This window comes from Capra hircus, chromosome 26, assembly GCF_001704415.2.
Source record: "Capra hircus breed San Clemente chromosome 26, ASM170441v1, whole genome shotgun sequence".
NCBI classification, from domain to species: Eukaryota; Metazoa; Chordata; class Mammalia; order Artiodactyla; family Bovidae; genus Capra; species Capra hircus.
The window spans coordinates 5,883,769-5,902,623 of NC_030833.1; the positions used below are offsets into that span (position 1 = coordinate 5,883,769).

The 18,855-nt window shown below is 44.9% G+C and overlaps 1 protein-coding gene across 1 annotated transcript in view; it reads left to right on the plus strand.

The window, feature by feature from the left end:
* The window catches only part of C26H10orf90 (chromosome 26 C10orf90 homolog), a 243,569-nt gene that overhangs the window by 20,244 nt on the left and 204,470 nt on the right, over nucleotides 1–18,855 (plus strand). The window contains exon 2 of the mRNA XM_013975309.2: nucleotides 14,079–14,151. Within this exon, the coding sequence (XP_013830763.2) occupies nucleotides 14,079–14,151 (73 nt within the window). The remainder of the gene's footprint in view (nucleotides 1–14,078; nucleotides 14,152–18,855) is intronic.

Genomic DNA, 18,855 nt, shown 5'->3' on the forward strand with positions numbered 1-18,855 from the left:
TAATATTCATAACTTTATAACCGAGCACTTCATTTTGTTTTGACAAATGTGTGCAGTTATATACCTAGTTCCAAATCATGATATAGAGCATTTCCACTGACCCAGAAAGTTCCTTGTGCCCTTTGCACTCCACGTCCTCCCCCCAGCTCAGCCCTAGCAACCATGGGTTTGCTTTCTGCCACTTTATTTTTCCCTGGTCAGCAGCTTCTATAGCTGAAATCACACAGTATGCGATTATTTGTGTCTGTCGTTAGTTTCTGTTAGAACTTTGGCATCTTAATGAAATAAATGATGTTCTGTTGAGACATCAGAGGGGTGAGGGCTTGGGCCCTGACTCGTGTAAACTTGGATTTTGATCCTTCCCTTGCCCCTTATTAATTTGGACTATACGTGAACTCTTACCTTTCTCAGCATCAGCTGATTCCTATACAGGTTGGAGTTAAGAAATCTGGGGCATTCGTGGGGACTGGAGAAAGTGGTGGATGGAAATTTGAGGCAGGGCTTGGCTCAACATGAGAGTTCAGTAATGCTTTGTTGTTGATATCATATTATAGCTTTTGAAGATAATTTTTATTTATTAATTTAAAAATTGAAGTATAGTTGATTTGCAATATTGTCTTAGTTTCAGGTGTACAGCACAGTGAGATATACACACACACACACACATATATATATACATATATATATTCTTTTTCAGATTCTTTTCCCTATAGGTTATTGCAAAATGTTGAATAAAGTTCCCTGTGCTATGTAGTGGATCCTTATTGGTTATCTGTTTTACATATAGTAGTGTGTATATGTTACTATGACCCAAAGTCCTAATTTATCCCTCCACCCCCTTTCCCTTTTGGTAGCCATAAGTCTGCTTCCTATGGTTGTGGGTCTGTTGTATTATTTTATTGATATTGCTATTAACAATAATGTTAAACGTCATATTCAGTTGGAAATACAGTGGTACCTTCCTTCCTGTGTTGCCATGGAGACTCGAAATCTAGCACAATGCTTGGCACGGGGTAACTGCTGTGCTGTACTTAGTCCCTCAGTCGTGTCCAACTCTTTGTGACCCCAGGGACTGTAGCCCGCCAGGCTCCTCTGTCTGTGAGGATTCTCCAGGCAAGAATATTGGCGTGGGTTCAGTTCAGTTCAGTTCAGTCACTCAGTCATGTCCGACTCTTTGCGACCCCATGAATCGCAGCACACCAGGCCTCCCTGTCCATCACCATCTCCCGGAGTTCACTCAGACTCACATCCAACGAGTCAGTGATGCCATCCAGCCATCTCATCCTCTGTCGTCCCCTTCACCTCCTGCCCCCAATCCCTCCCAGCATCAGAGTCTTTTCCAATGAGTCAACTCTTCACATGAGGGGCCAAAGTACTGGAGTTTCAGCTTTAGCATCATCCCTTCCAAAGAAATCCCAGGACTGATCTGCTTCAGAATGGACTGGTTGGATCTCCTTGCAGTCCAAGGGACTCTCAAGAGTCTTCTCCAACACCACAGTTCAAAAGCATCAATTCTTCGGCGCTCAGCCTTCTTCACACTCCAACTCTCACATCCATACATGACCACTGGAAAAACTATAGCCTTGACTAGACGGACCTTAGTCAGCAAAGTAATGTCTCTGCTTTTCAATATGCTGTCTAGATTGGTCATAACTTTCCTTCCAAGGAGTAAGCGTCTTTTAATTTCATGGCTGCAGTCACCATCTGCAGTGATTTTGGAGCCCCCGAAAATAAAGTCTGACACTGTTTCCACCCTTTCCCCATCTATTTCCCATGAAGTGATGGGACCGGATGCCATGATCTTTGTTTTCTGAATGTTGAGCTTTAAGCCAACTTTTTCACTCTCCTCTTTCACTTTCATCAAGAGGCTTTTTAGTTCCTCTTCACTTTCTGCCATGCCCTTTTCCAGTGGATCTTCCTGACCCAGGAATCAAACCGGGGTCTCCTGCATTGCAGGCGGATTCTTTACCAGCTGAGCTACCAGGGAAACCCTAACTGCTGTGTAGGGCATCTTATTATTATTAAGCTCGAAGGACTCTATTCTGCTATTTCTCACCAAGTCATTCTGAAAAGGTGTGAAAATCAGCTATATAAAGTGCTATATAAAGTGCTCCCTTTAGATTGCTTTCTGTCAGTCTGGCTAAAAAAGTCATAAAACAGCAGCCCCCAGTGTGAGATGGGAGGGACTTTCCCCACAAGCTCAGGGGAGGTGTTCCTGGGAACGGGTGAGCCAGAGAACAGGAAACACCTTGTCCTTTTTTTCGTCCTCTTTGTCTCTCTTTCTTTGAAGGAAGGAAAGTGACCGCAGTTGAGTGAAACGCTGTAGGCCTGAGTGGGCGACTGGGTCTTCAGAACTTCCTGAGGTGTTCCAAAGTCAGAGTCACGGTGTTGCGTCCTATGCTGAAGTGTTTCAAGCAGCGTGGGTCTCTGAGGGAAAGCAGACAGGGATAGTAAACAATTACTGGGGAAAGAAGAAGCCTCCACCAGGTACAAGGAATAGATTCAGTTTCTGGAATCATCAGCTCCCACTTTAAAGTTAGGAGAAGAGCATCGCCCACGATAAAACACAGCAGAACGCGCTGAAAGGCAAGCTCCAGGAGTCTGGGGAGATCTGCCTTTCTGATACACAAACCTGACTTTGTAGCTGGGTGGTCACCATGCCTGTAACGTGGCTGTGCTTGCCCTGCACGCCTGATGTTTGTGTAAAAGTCTCCAGCCAGGTGCTCCATCATTGCTGCCCCGTTTATCCTTGCAGACCGACAGGGACTAGGGTCACAGGGGGTGAAATGAAGCCTGAACTCACTGAAGCCCACTTCCCATTAGGCAGCCGGGGGAGGCCTTCTTCCTGCATGAGTCTCACAAGAGGAGGAACGGTTGAAATGATCTATCCTCTTTATATTCTGATTTGTCTCAGTTTCAAGCCAGAACCCCTCCTCCAGACACCACCCTTGAAAAACCAAAGTGAAGGAGAAGCAAGGAGAGATGCCGAGGTTGGACTGTAGCAATTTTTTTTAAGGTTCTAACAAGGGAATGGTCCCACCATTTGCAATCAGATAAGGGGCATTATCTCGATAATAAAAGGCAATTGAGAATCTAAATGAAAAATCTAATGCTTTTCATGCTGATTTATTTTAGATTAGAAAAAGTTAAACCAGATGTAAACATGAAGAGATGAAGCGTGAAGAGGGAATCCTGGTAGAGTGATAAATCTCAGTTTTGAGTTATTATAGGTACAGGGTTACATTAACCAGAAGACCCACCGTTGATCCATACACTGCTCCGACATTAATTATTGTTGCAGAAGAGAGTTCAGAAGATTGAATATAGACACGCAACACTGGCGAAGATCAATCGTGTCTAAATTAACCATGAAGAGTGCACGCTAGACCCCAAAGAGGTTGCATTAACCCATTGGCGATCCAACCTGGAGCCATCTATGCCTCGTGCTTGTTATCTGCCCTTCAGTGGGACTTCCCACATCCTCAGGAGAAGGCACTGGGATGCTGAGAAGAAATGGTCCTCTTTTTTGCTTTTCTGTTGGTAGACTCCAACCAATGTCTACCTTTATCCTAAAAAAGAAGATAGGATAAAGGTATCCTATCCATTCTGAAGGAGATCAGCCCTGGGATTTATTTGGAAGGAATGATGCTAAAGCTGAAACTCCAGTACTTTGGCCACCTCATGCGAAGAGTTGACTCGTTGGAAAAGACTCTGATGCTGGGAGGGATTGGGGGCAGGAGGAGAAGGGGACGACAGAGGATGAGATGGCTGGATGGCATTACTGGCTCAATGGATGTGAGTCTGAGTGAAGTCCGGGAGTTGGTGATAGACAGGGAGGCCTGGCGTGCTGCGATTCATGGGGTCGCAAAGAGTTGGACACGACTGAGCGACTGAACTGAACTGATCTTTATCCTAAGATAGGATATCTTAGGATATCCTGGTATCCTGCCAACCAGATCCACTCGTGATCTTTGACAACTTGGGATTTAAGTAGTTTCAGACTGTCTCCTGTGTTTTCTCTGCCAAGCCGGCAGGGGTCCAGAATAGGCAGAGTGGAGCTGGGGTTCTATGTAGGCCTGGAAACTCCTGTTCTCACCTCTGTTTTCTTTCTTGGGATCTATGAAGTTTCAGTCTCTGTTTTAGTTGCTCAGTGCTTCACAAAACCCATGAATCATCTATAACTACCTCTCCACCTCTACACACACACACACATACACTCATACACACTTCTATGGGGAATGCTGAGAACATGACATTCTAGTTGTTTTGAATCTGGCATTTAGTAGCTCCTTGAATTACCAAATCTTTCCATACCCCAGAGTTCATGTCTAATATAAGCAGAGATAACATATGTCTTGTGGAAACTGCATGAGGGGCATTTGGAAAACACTATCCCAGGGACTGTAAGTCCATTAAATGTCTGTGGTCCCATCCACAGTTTTCTCCATCCAAAACTCTTGGGGACAAGTGTAAGTCAATAGTGACCTTTCAGTTTTATTTCAGAAAGATGATCCTGCATAAAATTCCCAATGGAATCTGAGTAGCACCCCGTAATTAAGCTCATTGATGTTTCTCCAATAAAAATATATGAATATTCACATTACATGGAATACATTAACATTATAAATAGCCCCAGGTTAGCTCAGGGAAGGTTTTTCTGTCAAGATTAGTTTTCTACAAACTCAGAGAGAAAAAGTCTCAGATTTCAGAGCTTCAGGGATTTTAGAATTGCACATCAGGGATTATGGGTTCACAGTGAGTACCCCGATGTCTTGAAGGGAAAGACAGTACACTGCAAATCCAGCAAAAGACAATGATATATTTGTTTCTTAGAGCACAGATATTATGGTAGGACTTTGGAGGAGTGAGTGAAAAAACGTGGAAGTTGTTCTGTAGAGTATTTAGTCTCATACAAGTGGAAGTCTCCAGTATTATTGTACCCACGTTGTTCAAATCAACTTCAGGCTCCCAAGGGAATTCACAAATCTATCTGCAGTCAGTGTGATCAGTATCCAAGCTGGTGTCAGGTGTGAGCCCAGAATTTCTGCTGGTAGGTGGGACTCCGTAGGAGGCAGGTGGTCAGACAATGTGGAGGAACTCCAGACCAGGCTCAGAGGGGCCGTTGTAGGTGCCAGAGCCACCGCAGTCCTGCTCCTGGGCACTCAGGTCTCTAACTCCCTCTGGGTCTTGATTTCACTGCGTAAAAAACACCTGTGTGTGTTCTGGCAGCTTCTCAGGGACTTTGGAGAGTCCAGATGAGCTGATGTATATGCAGGAGATTTACAGACTGGAGCATTTCCTATGATTGTGAGACCCGTGATTCTTTTAATGTGCCTGATCCTGGTCATAGTTTTTCACTCCCAAGGAGTCATTCTAATTGCTGGGTTCTAGTCTGGGCTTCTTCACTTGATTAGTCAGTGTGTGTGACTTTGGGCAATTTACTTCCCCTTTGTGTGCCTTAATTTCCAGCTCTGCAAAATTGAAATAGTAATTATGCTTCTCTCACCGAGCTGTCTTAGGATCCAATGAGTTAATTGCCTGGCGTGCAATGAGCCCTCAGTGCCAGCTCCACCTGTGACCCTGGGCTTGAAGCAGGCTCAGCTGCCTCTGGGAACAGAGGTGACAAAGAGACCTTGAATCTTTCCCCCTATTGGGTGTCTTTGCTAAATTACTGTTGCCGTTCACTAAATAACACACTGTTGGCTTCAAAGACCTAAAGGAGATAAAGTCTTGAATGGACTGAGTGAGGAGTCACTCAGTGATTAGTCCTGTTGGATCCTTATCTGACACCATGTATAAAACTTAACTCAAAATGGGTCAACGAGCTAAAACCATAAAACTCTTAGAGGAAAACATAGGTGAGACCTTCAAGACATGGGACTTGGCAATAATTTCTTGAGCATACCTCCAAAAAGCATAATTAACAAAAGAAAAAAAATAGGCAGATTGGACTTTATGAAGACTTTAAAAATTTGTGCATTGAAAAATATATCAACATAGTAAAAGGGCAACCTGCAGAATGGGAGAAAGTGTTTGTAAATCGTACGTCTGATGAGAGGATGATGTCCAGAATATGTAGAGAACACGTAAAACTCAAGAACAGATAAACAATCAGCTCAAATATGGGCAAAGACTTGGATGAGGATTTCTCCAAGAAGAAATCTAAATGGCCAATAAGCACAAGAAAAGATGGCTGAGCACTAATAATCATTAGGGAAGAAGCCAAGAAAAACTGCAATGAGATACTACTTCACACCTATTTGAGTGTGGTACTATGGAAAAAAAAAAAAGCCCCCAAATAATAATTGTTGGTGGAGGGTGTGGGAGACATTAAAATACTTATGCATTGTTGATGGGAGTGCAAATGGTACAGCCTCTGCAAATAACAGTATGTTTGTTCCTCAAAAAATTAAAAATAGAATTGTCATATGATTCAGCAGTTCCACTCCTGGGTACATATCGAAAAGAGCTGAAGGCAGAATCTCCAAGAGATATTTGTACAGCATTACTCATAGTAGTTAAAACATGGAAGCAACTGAAGCGTGTCTGTTGACAGATGAATGAACAAGCGAAATGTAGTGTTTATGTGCAGGAGAGTATCATTCAGTCTGTAAAGGAAGGGCAAGCTTATGGTTACCGAGGGGGAAGCAAGGGAGGGATAAACTGGGAGATAGGGGTTGATATATACACACTACTATATATGAAATCGGAGAAGGCAATGGCACCCCACTCCAGTACTCTTGCCTAGAAAATCCCATGGATGGAGGAGCCTGGTAGGCTGCAGTCCATGGGGTCTTGAAGAGTCGGACATGACTGAGCAACTTCCCTTTCACTTTTCACTTTCATGCACTGGAGAAGGAAATGGCAACCCACTCCAGTGTTCTTGCCTGGAGAATCCCAGGGACGGGGGAGCCTGGTGGGCTGCCGTCTCTGGGGTCACACAGAGTCGGACACGACTGAAGTGACTTAGCAGCAGCAGCAGATATAGAATAGATAACTAATAAAAACTTACTCCATAGCGCAGGGAGCTTACTCGACACTCTGTGATGACCTATGGGGAAAAGAGTCTAAAAAAGAATGGATCTATGTATATGTATAACTGGTTCACTTTGCTGTATACCTGAAATTAATACAACACTGTAAATCAACTATACCCCCAAAAAATTAATTTAAAAAAGAGGAAAGCTTTGACATAGTGTTCAATGTGGATAAACCTTGAGGACATTGTGCTGAGGGAGATAATCAAGTCACAAAAGGACAAATACTGTATGATTCCACTTGCATGAGGTACTTAGACTAGCCGTCCAGGCAGAAAGAGGCTGCCGCAGGCTGGGGGGTGGGGGAAGGGCGAGTTATTGTTTAACACCAGTAAACCGCACACTTAAAAATGGTTATGATGCTGAATTCTGTATGGGGTGGGTTTAACCACAATAAAGAGAATTAAAATTAAAAAATAAACATATCACATGTCAGACTTGGTAAAATAAATCACGCAACATTGCACCTTACATAGGCAAAAGGTAATTTCAGCTTACGCATCAAGGTTCCAGAGACAAGGCTGTAATGTAATGTGTACACAAGACGAAGCTTTAACACAGAACTGAACATAAGGCGCTGACTCTCCTTGTTCAGAAATCACCAAAGCCTCCCCATCATTTGGGAAATAATATCCAAATCGGCATAGCATTCAAGGTTGCCATGATACGTGGTTGTGTCTGCAGGTGTGGATTCTGTCGTATGGATTATGAACATTGCTATAATCTTAACGGACACATTAACATATGTGCTCTGAGCTACAGAGCCAGCCCCTGCCGTAGGATATTTTAGATCCGTCCCGGTATCCGTCATGATGAATCACACGGCAGAAGTGTCCTCTGTGAGTATGACTTTAACAATATATATGGATTTTTTCTTTTTATTGAAGCACAGTTGATTTATAATGTTGCGCTAGTTTCAGGTGGATAGCAAAAAGATTCAGTTACACAGACATATAAATATATGCATTCTTTTTCTGTATTCTCTTCCGTTATAGATTATTACAAGGTATTGAATAGAGTTCCCTGTGCTGTTTTTGCTGGGTATCTATTTTATGTATAGTAGTGTTTATGTTTTAATCCCAAACTTGCAAATTTATCTCCCCCCACCCCCAATTCTATTTGGAATTCATTAGGAATCTGAGGGTTTTAAGCTGGGGAGGGACATAACCAAATTTGCTTTATCACATGACTGGCGATACTGTGGAGGGAGAAGGCTGCTGGGACGTTGTGAACTTGGCAAGAATTCTGAGGCTTCCTTGGAGGTGGTGGAGAGAGGGAGGAGGAGATGGTGATGAAGAGAGGGAGGCAGAAATGCGCTGGGAAGACGTGCAGGAATCGTACCTGCCCAGGGGCAGGGGTATAGGACGTCGACTGCAGCTGGCCGGCCCGGGCCGGGGCAACACAGCCTCAAGTTCCAGGGTCTTAGGTCAGAGTTGCTGAGGCCAGGCGGTGCTGAGCTGAGGCCTCCAGTGGGATGGAGCGTGTGGCCATCTCCTTTTACACGGCTTGGGGCGAGTGGGAAGAGGAAAGGAGAAAGGTAGTGTGTGTTTCTGGAGGGAGATTTTTGGTTTCATTCTTCAGCTGAGACTGAAGAATTTTGGAGGAATCTAAAATACAATACAAGTGAACTCATCTACAAAACAGAAACAGACTCATAGAGATAGAAAACACACTGATGGTTACCAAAGGGGAAAGGCATCGGGGAGAGGGATAAATAATTTGGGATTACAAACTACTGTATGGAAAAGAGATGTACTACAGGGTCTTGCTATATGGCACAGGGAACCATATTCCATATTCTATAATAAACCAGAGGACTTCCCTGGTGGCTCAGACGGTGAAGCGTCTGTCTACAATGCGGGAGATCCAGGTTTGAGCCCTGGGTCGGGAAGATCCCCTGGAGAAGGAAATGGCAATCCACTCCAGTACTATTGCCTGGAAGATCCCATGGACAGAGGAGCCTGGTAGGCTACAGTCCATGGGGTTGCAAAGAGTCAGACAAGACTGAGCGACTTCATTTTCACTTTTCTTTCACATAATAAACCATAATGGAAAAGAATATGATAAAAGAACACACACACAGACACACAGACACAGACACAGACACACACACACACAGACACACACAGCCACAGGGAAGCCCCTGGAGAAGGAAATGGCAATGCATTCTAGTGTTCTTGCCTGGAAAACTCCGTGGACAGAGGAGCCTGGTGGGCTATAGTCCATGGGGTTGCAAGGAGTCGGACATGACTGAGCGACTAACACTACCGTGAAGGCCATATTTATATATGTATAGACCTCCCTGTGGCTCAGTGGTAAAGAATCCACACGCCAATGCAGGAGACCCGGGTTTGATCCCTGAGTTGAGAAGATCCCCTGGAGAAGGAAATGGCAACCCGCTCTAGTATCCTTGACTGAGAAATCCCATGGACAGAGGAACCTGGTGGGCTACAGTCCACGGGGTCACAGAAGAGCTGGACACAATTTAGTAACTAAACAATAATATATATATGCACACACACACGCATGTAGCTGAATCACTTTCCTATACTCCTGAAACTGATGCTATATTGTAAATCAAATGTTCTTCAACTAAAAAATAAAAAAGCAAAGTTTGGATGTGGTTAAAAGTGTTGAAGAGGGCAAAAGTTGAGATTGAAGAGGACGAGGGGGACCCTTGATGGCGCACAAGCTCTGAAGAGACGGGACAGTGGATTCTCAAGGCCTCTGTGCAACTTAACTTGGAGAAGAAGCTTTGCTTTTGCTAATTAACTGATTGAGTAATTCTTCTCTCCTTTTGTAAAATAAATATTTATTGAGAACCCACTTTGTGTCTGTCTCTGTACTAGGAGCTGAGAATATACCGGCAAGTGAGGGAAACATGATTTTATCCTCAGAGGGCTTAGAGTCTAGGGGAGAAGCAGGCGTAGGTTGTGGATTCATAGAAGTCAGTGTGTGCTTACAAAGCAAGCTGAGTGCTCTGAAGGAAAAGGACGCTCCTGCAAGAGCTTGCAGATCAGAAACAGTTTTTAGCACTGTGTCTGGAGAGACACACGAGCAGGTCATGTGAACAGGATCTAGAGGACACGACCAGGGAAAGTCCATGCTGTGCAGATGGAAGAACAGGGGTGAAGGACCCGTGGCGTGGGAGAGGATTTGATTCAGGTGGAGGAGGGAAGCTCACACGGCTCGTCTGGCCAGGATGCGTGGAGACCAGTGGGGGTGGACCACAGCAGGTTCTTCTGATGCTCTGTCCTAAGGGCAGTGGAAAGTGCTGCCTTCTGTATGAAGGGATTTCAAAGAGCGGCCCTTGGAAAGTGTAGCCAAAGCCGCGTGTGTCCAGGATGTCGCTGGTGGACTGAGCCCTGGGGTCAGATGATGACTGAGGCTCCTGAATCATCCTGCTATTGGGAATTCTTGGGTTTGTAATGCCCGAGCCTGTGCAAGGAAGTTCCAGACTTCGGAGGAGCCAGGCATTTACAGAGGGCTGTGTGGCTGAGCCAGCTTGTTGTCTACTGCCAGCCGCTTAGACCTGGGCGAGAGAGAAGTCGTGATGGGTCGGAACCAGCACACTTCAGTACCTGTAACTTCACAGACTGTGGGGCTGGGCTCTTGATCAGGGTCACGTGGTGCACAGTGGGCTTGCTGGGCAGACCTGATTCTGAGTCAGGTCTCAGGGTAGCAAGACTTGCAAGACTTGATGGAATTACTTTCAAAAATACGCAGAAACTTTCTTAAGAGAACCATATGAGACAACAATGCTAGAGAGAGGAAGCTTAAAATCTCTGCAGGGCCAGAGTCGCTCTGCACCCCGCCCCCAGCAGATAGCTTCCAGACCATGGGATTGGTGTGTTTGAAGCAGTGGAGAGGGAGCTCAATTCTCCTGCTTGGGCTTTAAATGACTTTCCATCCTTATGTCTACTGTACTGCACTTTTATTTCCTTTATAAAAAGTTTTATTGTGTGTTTCGTATGGCATGTCTATGCCAAGTTTGAGAAAAGGACATATGCAAATTTGATGGTTATATAAGCACAGCCAAATACAGTCAAATAGCCAAATAATAGCACTCTGCAATAATCACAGTAACAGCATTTCTTTTTGTTTTAAACTTAAATTCTTTTTTTTCATTTTGAAAAATTTTTTATGGAAATACAGTTGATTTGCAGTATTGCATTGCTTTCAGGTATGCAGCAAAGTGATTCAATTATATATATGTGTGTGTGTATATATATACTTTTTAAGATTCTCTTCCATTACAGGTTATTACGAGATACTAAGTAGAGCTCTCTGTGCTATACAGTAGATCCTTATCAGTTATCTGTTTTATATACAATAGTGTATCTCTTAATCCCCAACTCCTAATTTATTCTTGCCCACTTCCCCTTTGGTAACCATAGTTTGTTTTCTATGTCTGTGAGTCTATTTCTGTTTTATAAATAAGTTCATTTGTACCATCCTTTTTAAATTTCATGTATAAGCGGCATTGTGCCGTATTTCTCTGTGTGACTTACTTCATTCAGTATAATGATAATCTCGAGGTCCATCCATGTTGCTGCAAAATGGCGTTCCTTCTTTCTCTTTTATGGCTGATATATTCCATTAAAAGGAAAGAAACCGAGTCTTCTTCATCCACTCCTCTGTCAGTGGGCGCTTAGATTGCCTTCCTGTCTTGGCTATTGTGAACAGTGTTGCCGTGAACTTTGGGATGCGTCTGTCTTCTCGAATTATAACACTAGCAGTATTTGGAACACGCTGGCTAAAAGCTCGAAATGCTTTGGGTCTGACAAGCCTGGTCTGAATCCTGGCTGGGTCGCCAGGTACCCGGTGGGGGACCTTAGCTATGGCTTTCTCAGCTGCCACAGCAGGGCTGAGAGCAACATAACTTTCTAACAGTTGTAATAATTCAATGGGATGTTGTATGGAAAACACAGACCAGGCACCAGCCCATGTGAAACCTCAATAACCAGCAGCCGTTCTTCTTATGCTTATTACAATTAATAATCACATTGCCAATAGTCAGTGGCTGAGTTAGGCTCAAGGAGGAGCCTGGACAGTGTCAGAAAATGCTGTATATCTACTCAATCCTCCCTATCTCAGCCCAGCTGCAGTCCGGTCCTGCCCTAATCTTTTTCTTTCTCTGTGAATTCTCAGAGGCCAGGCTCCTGCTTGGACCAGAAGAATTGTTTGCCTGCAGTTTCCCATCTGCAGTCTCCAAACTTATGGCCCAAATGCTGGGCATGTGAAGGGGCCAAAAAGGGATGTGAATACACGGAGAAGCTTAACCCAGCCCTGGGACTAAGCAGCTAACTGGGTTCGGAATGAGGCCTATCCAGCCTCTTAGGCTCAGGATAAGATCACAGTCAGAGGGGGGCGGTTTAAAGAGTTATTCTTCAGTTTTGGGGAAAGGCCATTAGATATTCAGAAGGATGCTGAGCATGAGGTGAGGTCCCATGAGGAGCAGGTACTCTGGAGTCTGATTAGAGGTTTATAAACTAGAACTGAAAGACTCACAGCCAAGTGCTTTCAGAATAAACTGACACACCTTTGTCTTTTGGCAGAGAAGGCAGCATCATGATCAAGCTTGCAGACAGCAGACCACTTTTGTATACATTAATCGTATTTTCATTGGGCCTTGAAGGCTAATTCCTGAAGTTTGATGGCTCATGATTAATCAATTTATCAATATTTATTGAATGTCCTATTTTAGCTCAACACCCGTTCAGCGCTATGCTGGGAGAGAAAAGAAATATGAGATGTGGTTGTTTGATCTACTAGCAAAATCCATGTTCACTGATTAGTTTTGCTCCCTCCCTGCCTCCTCCCTATGCATTTTGCAATCATCAGAAACCCACCCTTTACTTACTCATAAAAATTAACTTATTTCTAAAACAGAAAGAGACTCACAGACATAGAAAACCAATTTATGGTTACCCAAAAGGAAAGCAGGGAGGAATAATTTAGGAGTTTGGGATTAACATATATACATTACTCCATACAGAACAGATAATCAGCAAGGACCTACTGTATAGCGCAGGAAACTATACTCAATATGTTGTAATAACCTGTAAGGGAAAATAATCTGAAAAAGATATGTATGTATACATATACATTTGATAAAGTAAGTAAAGTCGCTTAGTCGTGTCCGACTCTTTGTGACCCCGTGGGCTACAGTCTACCAGCTTCTCCATCCATGGGATTCTCCAGGCAAGAACACTGGAGTGCAGGCAAGAGTACTGGAGTGGGGTGCCATTGCCTTCTCCGAATACGTATAATACATACATATAAAAAGACATGTATATATGTATATCACTTCAGTTCAGTTGCTCAGTCGTGTCCTACTCTTTGTGACTCCATGGACTGCAACACGCAAGGCCTCCCTGTCCATCACCAACTCCCAGAGCTTGCTGAAACTCATGTCCATCGAGTCAATGATGCCATCCAACCATCTCATCCTCTTCCGGCCCCTTCTCCTCCTGCCTTCAATCTTTCCTGGCATCAGGATCTTTTCCACTGGGTCAGTTCACATCCACATATGTATGTATTTGAATATATGCGCTGTGCTTAGTTGCTCAGTCATGTCCAATTCTTTGCGACCCCGTGGACTGCAGCCCAACAGGCTCCTCTGTCCATGGGATTCTCCAGGCAAGAGCACTGGAGTGGGTTGTCACGCTCTCCTCATGTGAATATATATATATATATGTGTGTGTGTGTGTGTGTGTGTAACTGGATCACTGTGCTGTACACCTGCAACTAACATAATATTATAAGTCAACTATGACTTAAATAAAAATGCTTTTCTTCTATACTCAGAAAAACCACAAGCAGGAAAAAAAGAAAAACATCTTTTTTTCACTGGCAGAATTAACACAGAAGAAAATGGAAATAAGTATGTTCATTACAATCTGTAGTTCTTTCTTGGGAGAAAGGAGAAATTCTAGGGACATTTCCTGATTTTTTTTTAAATAGTAATATACATTATTGAAGATTATATATCTGGCAAATAAGAATATAAAACTGGAAAGGTTTCTGTTTATCTTCCAGATCCATAGTCGGCTCTTCTCATCCCCGAGAGATCACTCTGCCTGGGAAAGAAAGGAGAGTCTTTCAAATGCAGGTAAAGAACTCGCCCCTGACCGGGTGGCACTCCCTCCAAGCCTCTGTTTGTTCTCTCTCGCCTTTATTTTTATTAATAATGAAATGTGCTTTCGAGCCCAGTCTCCCTGCCAACATAAAATGAGAGCTCAGCGACTCCGACAAGACTTGAAGCTGATTTGAATTTCTAAACACACAGGCTTTTAGGCTGGCAGTCTCTGAAAAACACAAACAATGCAAAAGAAATATCGGTTGCCTTAGGTAGTGCCTTCAGAAGCCGAGATTACCCCAGATCACTGAGCGTGCGAGGGGGTTAGGCCAGCGTGGAGCACGGTTCCGGCAAGAATGAATAATGGGACAAATAGGGAATCTTCTCAGAACTGGAGAGGGTGCCGTTTAAATGTAGGCACAGTATCTGTGTGCTCATAAATCACTCTTTTATGGAGCGTCAATTCATAGGCACTCAACTGTGGAAACACTAGGTGGGATGATGCCAGTCCCTAACTTTGTTAAGTTTGTTAATGTAAATGGCACGTAAATAAGATTTCTTGCTCCCTTTCACGAGAGAATCACGTGCATATAAGTCAAATTTCCAATGGTCTTGTAATAAGACTGCTGGGTTAATAGAATATTTCAATTCAGAGACTCTAGCAAGAATAAATTCTGAGAGAATTGTTTTTCATGTGGCAAATTTAATTTTTAATCTCCACTTGAATTTTAGGTGGTAAGTGTGGCCGATAAGTTGGTATGAATATGTCTGTGTCTGTGATCACACACATTTGTAGCTTCTCTTTTCATTACCCCTCACCGCCTTCCTGTATCAAAGGTATCAGAATCTGAAATCCTTTCCTTAACTGACACAGTCAACCCAAGACAAAAATATTATTTGAAAGGAGCTTTCCTAGTTAATCCTCTTGGAGCCCCCAGAGCATGGCTTATAAGCTTATTCTTTAGTAGTGGCAGCTATTTAGTTTGGATCCTTCAAAAACCTAGCCCCCAAATTGCCTGTAGTAAGAATGTGAATCCTCGGATAGAAGCTTCTACTGGGGTGGGTGGCAGGCTCGGGAGGCATGCTGGCTTCCAGCATGCCACGGGGAGTTTGGGAGTCGCCACGTTTCTGTGGGGCACTCAGAGGTGGCTGGGAGAACCCAGGTGGCCTTTCACACATGTGTCCATCTGCTTTCCCTGAGGACTAGGTCACCTAAAGGGGGATTCCCAGGGGACACTAGTGGTGAAGAATCTGTCTGCCAACGCAGGAGACATGAGAGACTCAAGTTTGATCCCTGGATCAGGAAGATCCCCTGGAGGAGGGCATGGCAACCCACTCCAGTATTCTTGGTTGGAGGAGCCCATGGACAGAGGAGCCTCGAGGGCTACAGTCCAGAGTTGCGAAGAGTCGGACGCAACTGGAGCAACTGAGCACGGCATGGCAAGTCGCCTAAAACACACGTGCTCTTGCTCTGCTGACAAGCATAGCCTGCTCACGAGGCGATTAGCAGTTTAATGGCTTAGAAGCAGGTGCACGTTGGCCCTGAGGCCAGAGGTGAATAGTCCAGGCTGTGGAGAACGTGCCCAAACAAGCCTGGATGAGGAGAGAGACGCGTGTCTCCTGGATTTCTTTGTTTCCTCTTAGATATATCTATATTTTCAAAGTTCTCATTCTGGAAGAATACATTAGAGGCAGTCTTAAAACTTGGGTATTCAGGCAGAAGGTGAGGAGCTGCTGAATAATCACTCATGACACTTGTTCAGAGGGGGGTCTTACAGGAGGGGAGAGAGATTTGACTCACCTCCAAGTATAAGGAAAAGTGGGAATTTACAGCCAAGGAGAAGGGAGGGGGTCAGTGGATGGAGGATCTCTTAGGAGGAAATGTCAGGAGTAGGGAGGATTTTGGCTAAAGTGACTTGACAGGTGGGGGAAGAGGAATTTGATCAGATATCAAGGGCGGGGGATGTCCTCTAAATTCACCCAGCTGGATTCTTGCTAAAATTGCACTAAGTAGGCCAAGGACAGAACTCAGGAGCATGGCCTAGTCAGGAGTTCTCAGAGGGGAACTCAGAGGAGACCGGCTCAGGTCAAGGCGAGTCTCTGCTGGAGTCAGTGCCCGTGTGAGTACCGAATGCAGTTGGGAGTTGACTCTCTGAGGGGACACTCATGCCCTCTGCATCTTCCGACAAGGTCGTTTCCATCTGTTAAAGAGAAACTGCGCTGGACACCGGTTGAAAGTGGTAAGATGGATCTTATGTGAGTTACTGCAGCAGGGAAGAGGGACGCCCAGGCGGCTCAGCAGTGAAGAATCCGCCTGCCAGCGCAGGAGACACGGGAGAGGCAGTAACTGGATCTGACTCTCGCAGCCTGTGTCTTTGAGTTAAATCCTCAGGCTCGAGCCTGAGCTGGTCATCTCAGGTTAGGAGGCAAGGTCAGATGTTAGAAACCTGGCTTCTGGGCACCCAGCCTTATGGGTGCCTGGCTCATGGGGGGCAGGTCTCCCAGAAGGAGTCCATAGGCCAAGCTGATGTAGGCATAAGTAGGCCCATGGAATCTTAGGGTTGAGAGGGGTCATTGAGGTCGTTTTGTCCAACTTCTTCCTGATGTCTGACAACTGAAACCCTTCCCACTCCTTCCCAGGCGGTAGTGAGAAAGTCTCTGAAGAGTAGGGCCAGCACACAGTGAGCCCCAAGGCCAGGAGACTCACTCTGCTTAAAGGTAGCTTTAGACTTGCTTGCACCTCCCAGGTGGCGCGAGTGGTGAAGACCCTGTCTGCCAGTGCAGGGGACGTAAGAGACAAGAGTTTGACCCCTGGGTCGGGAAGATCCCCTGGAGGAGGGCATGGCACCCCACCCCAGTGTTCTTGCCTGGAGAATTCCATGGACAGAGCAGCCGCGCAGGCTACAGTCCACGGGGTCGCAGAGAGCCGGGCCCGACTGAACTGGCTTAGCATGCGTGCACACACGACTTGCTCCTGCAGCTGGAATTGTTAGAAAGCCTTACGACTTTCTAACCAAAACAAACCAAAACAAACAACCTTCCTTCTTTATTTTTAGTCTGTAAGGAGCTGGAATACATGTTCTGATCTGTGTTCTTGGAAGGCAACTGCATCGTGCTGTTCCTAGAAGAAGATGGTACGGGTTTGGGCCAGGGCAGGGGCAGAGGATGTTGGGAACCACTGGAGCACTGAGGAATAGCAGAGTTTATAGGCAGCTGGATAAGGGAGGAGTTAAAGATGTCTCTGGGCATATAGGGCTCCCGTCAGTAGGGTAGGAAATTCAGGAGTCAAGGGCTGGTATTGGTGGGAGGACCCTGGGTTTGTGGGGTCTAGATGCTCTGCATGGGAGAGACCATCTCTGCCCGATGTCCGGGGAGCAGCTGGAATTTTGGTTTTGAGATCAAGAGGCAGGTCAGGGTCATCGGTCTTGATGTGATCATTATTTACAGGTGGGTCGTATGAGAATCCAGGAGAATAGCTGGGACGAGTGCAGGAGAAAGGGGAAAGTGGGAAGAGGAGGGCCTTCAAATCCAAAGAGACCCCCAACGGTGGAGCGGGAAGAGGTGCTGGCCCGGGAACCCATGCCTGCCGTCAGGCGTTGTTTTTAACGGGAAGTCCATTGCCAGTGTTGACTTTGCTCTCAGTCCATCCTTTATTTTTGAAAAAGCTGCTCCACTTCCTCGGGTCTTAGAGAACTGTGGTTTAGGATTCCCCCATGTCCACGGGGTGGCTCTAAAACTCGGGGGTGTGGGTGTTCCCCTCTCTTATGGAAGCTGGATCGAATGGGGTTCAGAGGGCTCGCGCAGGAAGCCTGAAGTGAACGTTGTCGCGTTCATTTTTGTTCCTGCATCTGCACAGTGCAGCTCTTCACTGTTTCGGCCCCTGGAAAGACCAGGACTGGGAAGGGCAGGGGCCGATTTCTTATGGTAAAGTTGTCGTCTTGGCAAGGCCTTGTGAATATCTGTTTTCAAAATCAGTGGAAGGTAGGAAGTCCCTTTTAAATTTCCATTTTGTGTGATATAAAAAGATTCCATTTCCTGGTTCTCCATCACCGTGCTACCTGTCTGTCTATGAGACTGCTTTCGCTGAAGATATAGAAAAGATAGAGAGAATCAGGTGCCCACTTAAACCTTTTCAGGAAAAGTCAGTTATAGGAAATGTATGTGAAGGGAACTGATGAAGGTCACTGGGAAATTTTCATTATTAATTCACTTGGCTTAGGAAGGAAGGTGGGACGGCATGAAATTTTCTCCCTCCTGATCAATTAAGCCCGACCTTTAAAACTGGCAGTGTTTAAAGGGTGGGTCTTTGATGGATGAGTGGAATGAAGTGATTATATTTCCACTTAAAACTTGAGGGTTATTGTTCCTTTATTCCAGCTTTTGTAAGAGCAGTGATTTTTTTTCCTTCATAATCATAGTTTCAATTTTAGTTCATAGCATGAAACGGTTTCCCCCATAAAACATACCCTTTACCACGCTTTGAGGAGAGGTTCTCCTATTACACCTTAAAGACCACCCCGGATCGGATATGAGCTGTGTTTCTTTCCCATCTTGTGATTTGTGATGCAGTTTCTCTATGAACATAGAAGGGACACCACATTTTTATTTATTTATTTTAATCAAAGAGTAGTTGATTTTAGGGTTTCCCTGGTAGCTCTGGTGTGTTGGTTTCTGCTGTATAGCAAAGTGATAGTTTTATAAACATATGTGCACATATATGTGTGTACACATACTACA